Raw genomic sequence first — 13,406 nt, forward strand, 5'->3', positions numbered from 1 at the left:
GATTCACCATCTGGATTTGAATGGAATCTTTTATTTGGCTTGTTGTTACCTTTTCCATCCAGCTGAATTGATGCTGTGCCCCCTCCCCCCACCTTACCCCGCCCCCGCCAAGTCACATGACAAGGACCTGAGAGTCAATCTATCTTGCTCTGCAGGCCAAGTGGTCTCTTCTTTACATTGCTTAACTGCTGTCACAGTGGGAAAGCACTTGCAGAGAGTCAGGGAATGGGGTGTCTTATTTGGTTCACGTACTTTCCCATCAGACGGAGTCACAGAAATGAGAGGCAAAACCTACAGTTTACTAATATACTTTATTAACTGGTCTGTTACACCTAAAAAGTTAATCTACCAAGTTATCATAATTATGGGATATATTTTAAGCTAATGTTAAGCTTATGAAGGATAAAAGATAGCCACCATTAATTTATCTTCCTTCATCAGGAGCCTTAAATAGAGCAGCGTTACTCTTAAACTTCTCTGCAATCTCTTTGATATTTTCCAAGAGATCTTCAGACATGCATTCTTCATACTCTCTGTCAGCTTTGGCAATCTGTTCTTCAAGATGTTTCTAGTGGAAACAATTCACAATTCTTAATGTACAAACGTTAATTTTGTTTCAAGACATTCACACACAAGAATGACACTTATAAATTAGGAAAAGAACCAGCTAGATATAGTAGTATATGACTGTAAACTCAACACTTGAAAGAGTGAGGTAGGAGGACCACAGCTGAACACCAGTCTGGGCTGCCAAGGAAGGCCGTCACAAAGAACCAGTCTTACATTTACAGCATTCTGTTTTCTTCCCCTTCCTTCCTTCCTTCCTTCCTTCCTTCCTTCCTTCCTTCCTTCCTTCCTTCCTTCCTTCCTTCCTTCCTTCCTTTTCTCCCCCTTTTTCTTTTTTCTAGACAGGGTTTCTCTGTGTAGACCTGGCTGTGCTGGAACTCACTCTGTAGACCAGGCTGGCCTCAAACTCACAGATCCACCTGCCCCTGTCTCCTGAGTGCTGGGATTAAAGGCGTGTGCCACCACCGACCAGCACATTCTATTTTCTGAATGATATTTTACCTTCTTTCCCCCAGAGATAACCATTTGCCTAACTAATATGCTTTTAAATATCTCTAATACTCTCAGAGCTATGTGTGTTTACGATATGCAGTCATTTTTACAGATGTTTTGGTGAATAGACAGCACATAAAAAGAAGTCTCATGAGAATACAATCTCTAACAAAACCTGGAGGTTTTTGTATAAGGACATTATAAGGATTACAACCAGCCCAGCTGCCTTGTGACATATCTCCAAATGTAACACCATCATTACACAACATTTGACTAATACTGTATTGGGACTTGGTTTTAAATTTCATACTTATTACATGTAATATATGAACTTTTTTTCCTTGCATTTTTTTGTTTGTTTTTTGTTGTTTTAAGATAAGTTATCACTAGCCGGGCAGTGGTGGCGCACGCCTTTAATCCCAGCACTGGAGGCAGAGCCAGGCGGATTTCTGTGAGTTCCAGGCCAGCCTGGTCTACAGAGTGAGATCCAGGACAGGCGTCAAAGCTACACAGGGAAACCGTCTCGAAAAACCAAAAGAAGAAAAGTCATCACTGTAGTTTGGGAGGGCCTGGAAACCATGGTGATTGTGCTGCCTCAGTCTCCAGTCCTCTTGCTTCTGGAGTGTTAGGATTACAGACATGTACCACCATCATGTCCAGTGCTTGCTCGGTATTTGACAGCTCACTCCTGTTGATGCATAGAGCTATAGTTCTATTCATACGTTGCTAGACTCTAGTCATCTTTTTTCCACAGAGATCTACCTGCCTCTGCCTCCTGAGTGCTGGGACTGAAGGCATGCACCTCTCTCCTCCTGAGTGCATGATTAAAGGAGTGCACCACCACTGCCCAGCTTCCTTTTGGACTCTTGGAGACAGGCAGGTGTGAACTAATAGTGATTCTATTGCTTCAGCTTCCTAAATGCTGGGTTACAGGCATGAATCCCGAGTCCGACCTATTTCTGCACAACCCTGCTTTAAGGGTGGTGTATGTGTGTGTGTATGCACATCAACAAAACACTACTTTATAAAGTATACAGTGGTCTCCTGTAACCTTGCCACACCAGTAGACAAGATTCTTTTAATGAATCACTAGTTTCCATAAAAATAAAAATTGTCATTTAATTCCTATAGAAACAAAGCAGCTCTTAGAATTCAGTGAAGACCTTCATACTTACTTCCAAAGACCCTACATGTGTAGCAACCATCTCTAAAAGACGCTGTAAGTTATTTCCCACTTTTCTCCTTTCTTCAGTTACGGTTTGTACAACTAGTTGGTATCTACGGAATTAAAAATAAAAAAGACAACTCGTTTAATGTCTAAAAAATAAATGAATAAATCAGCATAGTGCAGTAACCTGAGAAAAACGCAAATTTTGCACTTACTTATGTTACTGTTTCCCCTGAGAAATGGTTGGTGACTATAGAAAACCATGCCTGGTAGAATCCATCTAAATACCATATGTATTTAGCACACACCTCCGATCTCCACCAGCTGCTTTAGTTCACTGCATGTGCAGTCAGCTACCCTGGTGCTATTACCTTCCATTCCATCTCAGATGAACCTTCCACCTCTCAGCCCAAGTGTTAGGTTACAATGCCCGGCTCTATAGGTCTTCTTAAATTGAAGAGTTCCATTTTGATTGAATTATTTATGTATTTAACTATTTAATATGTGTCCAGCCGGGTGTGGTGGAGCATGCCTTCCCAGCAAAGACAGGAAGCCTGAATATAGTGAGTTCCAGAACATCCAGGGCTGTGTATTGCATAAAGACCTTGTCTCAAAAAAAGCAAACAACAAAATTCCAAACCAAACCAACCAATCAACCAACCAAAAACAATAGATTCGTTTCCAAGCATTAAGAGCCATTTAATAATCTAGTTGGGCCAGGAGGTGGTGGTGCATGCCTTTAATCCTAGCACTTGGGAGGTAGACACAGGCAGATCCCTGTGAGTTTGAGGCCAGCCTGGTCTACAGAATGAGATCCAGGACAGGCTCCAAAGCTCCAGGGAAACCCTGTCTTGAAAAACAAAACAAAACAAAACAAAACAAAAGAAAAAAAGAATCAGATCTTGGTGAGGTGAACTTACTCCCGCTGGACAGCATCTAACTCATCCATGGCTTCACTGAGGCCCTCGTTCACAGCACTCTCCAGCAGGTGCTTATGTTTCTCCAGGGATTCAAGCTCACTGGCACACTTCTCATCTTCTTCCTCAGCTTCCTACAGGAGAAAGTAATTTTTCTTGATACTCATATTACATTTGCTCATGGTGTATTTAAATAAAGTGTGCAAAGCATTTAAAAAACATCATGTTGCATCATTTATATTCCCAAGATGTTGACTGCCTTCTTTAACTGCTCCATTGGGGGATCCATATGAAAAACACAAATGTGCCCTTTGCAGGAGGCTTCTAGGTAACAGTCTATTCAACATTTAAGTCTAATTTATAGGAAACCCAGCACTTTGATTAAATTTTTTTTTGTTTTTTTGTTTTTTGGTTTTTTTTTGGTTTTTCGAGACAGGATTTCTCTGTGTAGCTTTGCGCCTTTCCTGGAACTTGCTTTGTAGAGCAGGCTGGCCTCGAACTCACAGAGATCCTCCGGCTTCTGCCTCCCAAATGCTGGGATTAAAGGCATGTGCCAACACTGCCCGGCTCCTTTTATTTATTTTTTTATTTTGGTGTGATCGGGCTCCAGATGACCTGGGAATTGAACTCTGTTCCTTTGGAATATCAGTCAGTGCTCTTAGACCTTACCCACCTTCTGGAGCTCTTATGAATAGTCTGGGATTTAGTTTGGACAACCAGTTTGCAATGATTCTTAATAGACAATTACTTATATAAAATACTTTATTGGGGTTCATTCTTGGGAGTACGTAACACTAACTCAATAAAAATATACAAGAGATTATGGCTTTATTACTTATTGAGACATGGTCTTGCTATGTATTCCAGGTAGGTCTCGAACCTGTGCCAATCCTCCCACCAGGGTCTTCCAAATGTTGAGATCACAGGGATGACGATATCACCCCTGGCTTTTCTGGCTGAGTTTTAAGGCTGTCTCTCAGCTTTTGTGTGCCACCACATCTAGCTAAGATTTCAGCTGTGAGTCAAATGAACACACCGGTCAAGTTCTTACCTTAACTTTTTGTTGGTACAGATCGTCCAGCTTTTGAACCTCTTCCTTCAGCATCCTCACGATTTTTCTGCTTTCTGTCTTCATGGTGCTCAGCTTGGGGACAAAACTTTGGTTGAGAAATCATAACTGAACATCAAAATTTCTTTAACATTATGAGACTTTTGTATCTTCTTTTATGCATAATGTTTATTTATTGTGTATATAAGCATTTTGCTAACATGTATGTCTGTGCACCACATGTATGCCTGGTGCCCAATGAAGTAAGAAAAGGGAGTCAGATCCTTTGAGACCAGAGTTAACAGATGGTTGTAAGCTGCCATGTGGATATTGAGAATCAAACCTGGGCTCTTTTTAAGAGCAACAAGTACTCTTAACTGATGAACCAACTCTCCAGAGCTTGTTTTTCTTTTAAAAAAGTACCATTTTTTTTTCAAGATTCTACTTTATGTGTATAAGTGTTTTGCCTGTATGTATGTATGCATGTATTATGTATGTATTTATACCATGTGCATACCTGGTGCCTATGGAGTCCAGAAGAGGACATCAGATATCCTAGAACTGGAGCTACAAGTGGTTGAGAGCTGCTATGAGTGTTGGCAACTGAATCTGAGTCCTTTGCAAGAGCAGCAAGTGCTCTTAATCACTGAACCATCTTTCTAGCCCCAGCAGCTACTTAATCTTTTTTTAAAAAACACAGATGTCAAAAACACACAATAGGAAAAAGAGCCTCTCTGACAGATGGTGCTGAGAAAACTGGGTATGTACCTGTAGAGAAATAAAACCAAGTCCTGAGCCTCACCCTACTTGAAACACTGAAAATAGATCAAAGCCTTCATGTTAAGACAGGAAATGTTGAACCTGCTAGGGAAGACATATCAACTATGCCCTATGTGGAGGACTGTAGGAGCACAGGAAACAACCCCCAGGACTGACCAATGGGATTCTAGGAAATTAAAACCTGCATAACAATGGAAACAACCTCACAACTGGAGAGACAGCCTACAGAAATCATTGCCCACTATGTATCAGATAGGCTCTATGAAAGAACAGCAAGAACTAAACACCAAGTCTAATCAATAGGAGGCAATGACGTGAACAGACAGACAGTCCTAAAGGAAGAAACATAATTGGCCAATGATATTTGATGAAGGGTTCAACATCCTTAGCCTTCAGGGAAAGGCAAACTACCAATGATTTGTGATCCCACCTTCCTTGCTCAGAAAACAAATGACAGCAAACGTTGGCAGGGATCTGGGGAAAGACAACTCCTCATGCACTGCCAGTGAAAATACCAACTACAGCTGCTGTGGAAATGAGTATGACGGTTTGTTAGAATGAGAAAGGGGTAGGAAAGATGGCTGAGAAGTTAAGAGCACTGGCTGCTCTTACAGAGGACCTGGGTTTGGTTCCCAGTACCCGCTTGGTGGCTCATAACCGTCTGTAACTCCAGGTTGAGGAAATCTCACATCTTCTGGCCTCCACAGGCAGCATTCATGTACATATATACATGCAGGACAAATACTCACATACATAAAAATAAAAATGGACAAGTCTTTGAAAACTACAACCCAAACTACCATATGGTCTGGCTATCTCACTTCTGAGTGCACACCCTGAAGATTCTAGGTTCCACCAGATACACTTGAATACTCTTGTTTATTGATGCACTGTTCACAATAGCTTAGAAATGGAACCATCCTAGATGTCCATCCACAAAATGAAAGACAAAATGTTCTATATGTACACTATATAACTTTATTCATCTGCGCTAAAAAAAATTGGCTAGGTGGTGGTGGTGTACACCTTTAATCCCAGCATTTGAGAGGCAGAGGCAGGTGGATCTCTGTGAGTTTGAGGACAGCCTGATCTAAAGAGTGAGTTCCAGGACAGCCAGGGCTATTATACAGAGAAATCCTGTCTTGAAAAACAACAACAACAACAACAACAAGAAGCCACAACAACAACAAAAAACAAATAAACAACCAACCAACCAAAAACAACCCCCCCCCCCCCAACCAAAACCAAAATACCAAAAATCACACTGCTGGAGAGATGCCTCAGTGGTTAAGAGCGTTTCTTGTTCTTCCAAAGGTCCAGCATTTGATCCCCAACACTCACACCAGGTGGTTCAAAACTACCTGTAACACCAGTGGTTCACACTCATCTATAACACTAGTTCCAGGAGTGTCTGACATCTCTGACCTCTGTGGGCTCCTGCATCCACATGCATATATACATATTTAAAAGTAAAAAAAAAATCAAGTCATTTGCGGGAAAATGGGTCAAACTGCAAATCATTATGTTAACTGAAATAAGTTGTATTCAGAAAGATAAATACTGTATGTTTCCTCTCACATGTGGAATCTTGATGTAAGTCTTAATGTGTGAGTAGGATTGTGTATACTTGTGGATGGTTTATGAAACTAGAGAGAACTGCAAGACGGAAGAAGAGATCTTAAGAGGTTCAGGTATGGGGCATTGAAAGAAGGGAATGGAATACTGTGCTGGGAAAGCAGAAAGAAGGCTGTTGTGGGCAAGGGAAGAGCAAGAGTGGGACATGGGAAGGGGAGGGCAGAGGGCAGAGTGCGGGAGAAGAAAGTATGCATAAAAAGTCATTATGAAATCTACTACTTCATAGCTAACTTTATTCTCCTAATGGAAATATTTGTTCTTGCAGCCATCTTCCCATGTGGAACGGAGTCCACAGAGCAGGTGCTGTGCTATCTTCGTCCTGGAGACAACTATTACATTCCAGGCACATGGTCACACAGAAGCATCTGCTGAGCCAGTTGCTGCTGTGCATGCATCTAATTCCAGCACTTAGAAGGCTAAGGAAGGCCTGGAGACTGTAGTTAAGAGACTTGCCCATACTGAGCAAGACCCTGTCTTAATAAGACAAACATTTTTGCCAAATATGTTTCCATGCAATTCTTATTGGGCTTTGCATTTTATGTCTGTCAGAGACTGGTTTGATTTTCTTTATTGTGATGCCTGTAAGTTGTTGTATGGGCCTATAGTAGCCTTTTGGTAATTGCCTATGGCAATTTTCATGTCCTAAAATCATCTGACCTTTAATATTTGAAAGTACTCATGTATAAAATAATTTGTTAATGGAGTTATTTTTTGAGAGCTAATTATTTTTCTATTTTATTCTGGTTATTTTGACTTTTCATTTTGAGCCAATTTTGAGATTTTTATTGTTTATGCTGTAATCCATCTTATTATCCATTTTCTAATTTCTTGAGACAGGTTTTGCTATACATACCAGGCTAACCTTAAACTTGCTATGCAGCTTGGGCTAACTTTGAACTTAAGATTTTCCTGCCTCAGCTTCCAGAGTGCTGGGATTACTAGTATGCACCACCATGTCTAGATCATCAATTATTATGTTTTAAATTATTTATGTATATGGGTGTTTGGTAAGCTTGTGTACATCATGTGCACACAGTGCTCAAGGAGGCCAGAAGAGGGTGTCAGATCCACTGGGACTGGAGTTACTGATGGTTGTGATCTACCATGTGGGTGGTGGGAATGAACACAGGCCCTTTGGAAGAACAAGTGCTCTTAACTGCAAAGCTATCTCTCCAATTATTATGTACGTATAATTATTTTATGGATATAAATGTTTTGCTTGCACATAGGTATGTGTGTCATGTGCCCCGAGAAGTCAGAAGAACTGGAGTTACAGATGGTTGTGAGTTACTATGTTAGTGCTGGGAATTGAATTCAGGTCCTCTGCAAGAGCAACCAGTATTCTTAGCCACTGAATGAACTCTCCAGCCCCACATACATATATGGTATTTTGTTTTGTTTGTTTGTTTGTTTTGAGTCATGGGCTCATGTAGCCTAGAACACTGGATTCTCCTGCTTTCCAAAGCTGGGATTATAGGTATGCACTACTGTACTCAGGTTTACCTCATCAACTCTTTTCTTTTTGGTTTTTCTAGACATGGTTTCTCTATGTAGTTCAGGCTGGAACTTATAGAGAGATCCTCCTGATTCTGCATCCTGAGTGCTGGGATTAAAGGTGTGAACCACCACCACCACCTTCATCAACTACTTCATCACCTGGCTTCATGAACTCCTTTCTTTTCTTTTCTTTCCTTCCTTTAAGATTTATTTATTAATTATGTGTACAGTATTCTGCCTGCATGTGTCCCTTCAGGCCAAAAGAGGGCACCAGATCTCATTGCGGATGGTTGTGAGCCACCATGTGGTTGCTGGGAATTGAACTCAGGATCTCTGGGAGAGCAGGCAGTGCTCTTAACCACTGGGCCATTTCTCCAGCCCCTCATCAACTTTTCTTAAGTTGATTGTTTTTCGTTTATATTTCTTCATAATTTGAACTAACTTTCACTATTTTTAAATACAGTCTATTTTGCATTTTAAAATTTCTTGGCTTTTGTATTTTTAAGATAGGGTCTTGCTATGTGACCCAGCCTGACCTGGAATTTGCAATCCTCCCAGCTTCTGGAAACAAAGTGCTGGGATTGCAGGCATAAGGCAATGCTCCTGAGGAAAAGATCTCCCTAATAAAAAGTAACTTTTTTTTTTTTTGGTGGTACTTGAGATTAAATCCAGGGCTTCAGGCACACGTTAAGAAGTTCTTTACTAGAGGGCCATGTCTGCTGCTCACAAAGTCAGATTCCACAGAATTTGTTAACACTGAAAACATCTTTCTGTGGATCACTTGAATAGCTATTCATGAAATGCCAAGTTTTACTTATAGATTAAAAAAAATAAAAGAACAGCCAGGTGGTGGTGGCGCACGCCTTTAATCCCAGCACTTGGGAGGTAGAGCTAGGTGGATCTCTGTGAGTTCACAGCCTGGGCTACAGAGTGAGTTCCAGGAAAGGTGGAAAGCTACACAGAGAAACCTTGTCTCAAAAAACAAGAAACAAACAAACAAAAAGAACAAAGCTGGGCGGTGATGGCTTATGCCTCTAATCTTAGCACCTTAATACTTTAATCCCAGCAGAGGCAGGTGGATCTCTGTGAGTTCAAAGCCAGCCTGGTCTACAGAGTGAGTTCTAGAACAGCCAGGGGTACCACAATGAAACTCTGTCTCCAAAAACCAAAACCCCACAAAACAGAACAGCCAAACAAACAAACAAAACCACAAGTTTCAGATAGATATATTAAGTCTTGGTCAGAACAGTTCCTGAAGAGCTGGGTTAGTCAGGGGCTTCATCCCGTTTGCATTCATGGAACCACAGTTTGAGTGAACTTGAGAAGCGTTTCTTTATCACCAGTCTTGACTTCAGAAGTTATGGAATACAATCGCAGTGGTGTTTCATGCCTCAGGAGTCCGTCCTCCTGCTGAGCCCGAGTGCGGGATAACAGGTTTGCACCACCACATCCAGCTGAAAACTACTTTAAAAACCTCCACAGGCATTTCCCTCATTCTAAGACTTCACGGTCTAGAATGAGCCACTTAGTAGAAGGAAACCTCTTAACTGGCCCCAGCTGATCAGCTTCTAAGCCCCTCCCGAGTGCTGGGATTAAAGGCTTGCGCCACCACCACCCGGCCACATACTTACTTTTAAGAAACCCACCTCAAATCCCCACTTGAATATAAAAAAGGACAATGGTATGTTAAGAAGTAGGTATACAAAAATGGGAAGAAAATTGAGTTTTATTCCACTTTATCATAGTGATAAATGAAGCTTCAAAAAGTTAAAGAACTTAGTTCCTTTATATGTACCTGTTAAGGTTAGTGCCAACTTTCCTTTTTCATTTTATTAAAATTTATGGGAGGCATAGGTGAATCTTATCTGAGTTTAAGACAAGCCTGGTCTACAGAGTGAGTTCCAGGACAGTCAGGACTGCACAGAGAAACCCTGTCTCAAAAAACAAAATTTAAGGCATTGTGGCTCAGAAACCACAAGTCACCCTCAGCATGTGGCTTTAGTTACTGTGTGCCACACTTACCTGTTCTGAAGAATCCTCGAGACCAATCTTTTTATTTAGAGCTTTGTTAACTTCTTCTTCATTTTCATTTAAGAGTTCTTTGAGAGGTACCTAGAAAATACATGATATATGGGAGTCAAGATATCTAATTATAAAAACTTCTCCTATGAGGCATGAATATATTATGATGTAAGTCAGTTTCGTAGGAATAAAATAAAGCTATGACATTTAAAATATAATATACCATTGATGAGAAAACATCTTTAATTTTTTTAAGACAGGTTTAGGAAGGAGAAAAAAAGCTGGTTTCAACTTTCAGCCTCCCAGGTGCTAGGATTATAGGTATACGTCACAATGCCTGCCAATCCATTTCTGTGTGTCTGTATGTATGTACATGTGAGTGCAGGTACTTCCTAAGGCCAGAGTGTTGGGTATCTCTGGAGCTGGAGGTACAGGAGGTTGTGAGGTGTGCTGGGTATGGGATGTCATTCTGTATGCTGTGAATATGTGTTGCTCTGATTGGTTCCAGTAGCCAGGCAGGAAGTCTAGGCAGGGCGAGCAGATGAGGAGAATTCTGGGAAGAGGAAGGGCTGAGTCAGGAGTTGTCAGCCATACACAGAGGAGACAAGATGACAAGGCAGAACTGAAAAAAGGTTCCAAGCCACATGGCTAAACATAGGTAAGAATTATGGCTAATTCCAGTGTAAGAGCTAGTCAGTAATAAGCCTGAGCTAATGGCCCAGCAGTTATAATTAATATAAGCCTCTGTGAGTTTACCTGGGGCACACAACTGGGAGAGATTTGTCCTAACTGCCAGCTAGCTGGCTGGGACACAGGAAAAATTCCAACTACAGAGGTGACTGATGTAGGTGCTGGGAATGGAATCTGGGTCCCCTCCAAGAGCAGTACACACTCTTACCCATAAGCCATCTCTCCATCTCCCCCCCCCCCCCCATTTCTCTTAATACCTTACTTAAGACAGTCTCATAATTCTGGTTGCATTTCTATTTGCCTTCTAACCTACTGATTTTATTTCAGAACTATATTGCATTGTTTCTCGTTATCTTGAGAAAATTGAGGTAATACCTACTTTAAAATGATTAAATAGAAAGTTATGTTAAAATAAATTTAACTTGAAACTAAACGTTCTATACAATTAGTGAATATTTAAAAAAAATATGGGTTGGGGATTTAGCTCAGTGGTAGAGTACTTGCCTAGCAAGCTCCAGGCCCTGGATTCAATCCTCAGCTCCAAAAAAAAAAAAAAAAAATGTATATACATACACACACACACACACACAATTCAGTGGATGTAGTATACTTACAATGTAAATGTCATTTGTACTTTAAAAATATTTTGTTACTCCAAAAAAGAAAATGCCATAGGCCATTATGCATCAAGTAAGTCTTTTTTTTTTTTTTTTGGTTTTGCTTTTAGGAGACAGGGTTTCACAATGTAACCCTGGCTGTCCTGGAACTCACTATGTAGATCAGGCTGGACTCAAACTCACAATGATCCACCTGCCCCTGCCTCATAAGTGCTGAGATTAAAACCTTGTGCCATCACACCTGGCTCTCAACTTTTAAAGTTATTGACTTCTAATTTTGACCAGTTCCTTTTGGGTACTGTCCATCAAACCCAAGACCTTCTACAACAAACCACTGAATATAAACCCAACTCCTGGTGATGGATGTGGTTGCACAAGCCTGTAACCCCAGGAATTACCAAAACAGGACATGCAAGATGGCTCAGAGGGTAAAGAGCTTGCTGTCCAAGCCTAGAGAACTGAGTTTGATCCCCAGAAACCACTCAAGGATGGGAGAGAACTGACCTCCACATGTGTGTCATTGCATGTACTATCCCATACGTCTTTCCACAGTCTAATAAAGGGAAAACAAATGAAAACCTTTGCCAAACCCCAAATAGTACAAAACAACAACAACAACAACAACAACAACAACAACAACAGCAACAGCAACAACAAACTACTCCAGGCCTGTTTTTTGAAAGAGTCAACGCTGTTTTACAACTCTCTTCCAAGTAGCTGGGATGAAAGATGCTCTCCAGCATTCCTAACTATTTCTACTTTCTCTTTTTTGATTTACATTAATTTTGTGGATACACGTGCATGTTGAATGCAGATGCCTGTAAAGGCCAGAGGCACAGGATTCCCCCTGGAGTTGGAGTAACAATTAGGTGTAAATTAATTGTTGTAGGTACTGGACTTCAAATTTGGGATCTCTGTAAAGGCAATGCACATTCTTAACCACTGAGCTCTCTCTCCAGCATCCTGTTTCTACTTTCATTGTTCTATTATTGTATAAAAATATTTCTAGAGGGCTGGAGAGATGGCTCAGAGGTTAAGAGCACTGGCTGCTCTTCCTGAGGTCCTGAGTTCAAGTCCCAGCAACCACATGGTGGCTCACAACCATCTGTAATGAGATCTGATGCCATCTTCTAGAATGCAGACAGAATACTATATAATAAATAAATAAATAAAATCTTAAAAAAATATTTCTAGAGATGAAAGTAAATTTTCTCCCTTTTTGAACATATTCTTTGTACCTGAATAATCTCTTACAAGATTATTATTATTATTATTTTTTGTGGAGCTGAGGATAGAACCCAGGGCCTTGTGCTTGCTAGGCGAGCGCTCTACCACTAAGCTAAATCCCCAACTGACAAGATTATTTAATACAGGTAATTATTTTCTTGCTGCAGTAATATGAAACCATTCAAAGCAGTGATTCACAAACTCAGCCTGGTACCCTGGTTACTGACAGAAATCAATGTACCTAGTTTGACAACTAATGGCTTGCAAAACCAGTAAGCAATGATTTACTGTGTGCACTTTCTTTTCTTAATTGAGTGTAAATCTAAACTGAGTGTAGTGTTGTACCCCTCTAATCCCAGCCCCTTGAAGAGACTGAGGCCAGTCTGATGTCAATAGTCAGTTCCAGGAAGTAAATGTAGAAGCTGAGTATTGTGGCACACACCTGTAGTCCCAGCACCCAGAAGACTGAAACAGTAGCACTGTCATGAGTTGAGGCCCAGCCAGGCTACATGGTGAGCTGTAGACCAGGATTCACAGTAAGATCTGTCTCATTGAACAAGCGGGTGTGTATGTGTGAATGGAGGTAGCTTGATTTAAGCAATGTCTGTCCATCAATAAGCTGCTATCTCTGAGAAAACAAGGTTCTCTGTGGGTATTTTATTTCCAGCATGCAGCTGGTTTGGAACACAGTCTGTATACAGTGACACATAGTAGGTGAATTAATTCTCCCATCCAAGTACTAACCA

The 13,406-nt window shown here is 40.8% G+C and overlaps 1 protein-coding gene across 1 annotated transcript in view; it reads right to left on the reverse strand.

The window, feature by feature from the left end:
- Positions 1–354: 354 nt before the first annotated feature.
- Positions 355–13,406, reverse strand: part of Ndc80 (NDC80 kinetochore complex component) — a 38,523-nt gene continuing 25,471 nt past the window's right edge. Inside the window, exons 13-17 of the mRNA XM_036173489.1 lie at positions 10,127–10,216; positions 4,196–4,288; positions 3,148–3,278; positions 2,235–2,337; positions 355–568 (exon numbers count right to left, since the gene is read on the reverse strand). Of these exons, the coding sequence (XP_036029382.1) occupies positions 425–568; positions 2,235–2,337; positions 3,148–3,278; positions 4,196–4,288; positions 10,127–10,216 (561 nt within the window). The 3' untranslated portion in view covers positions 355–424. The remainder of the gene's footprint in view (positions 569–2,234; positions 2,338–3,147; positions 3,279–4,195; positions 4,289–10,126; positions 10,217–13,406) is intronic.

This window comes from Onychomys torridus, chromosome 23, assembly GCF_903995425.1.
Source record: "Onychomys torridus chromosome 23, mOncTor1.1, whole genome shotgun sequence".
NCBI lineage: Eukaryota > Metazoa > Chordata > Mammalia > Rodentia > Cricetidae > Onychomys > Onychomys torridus.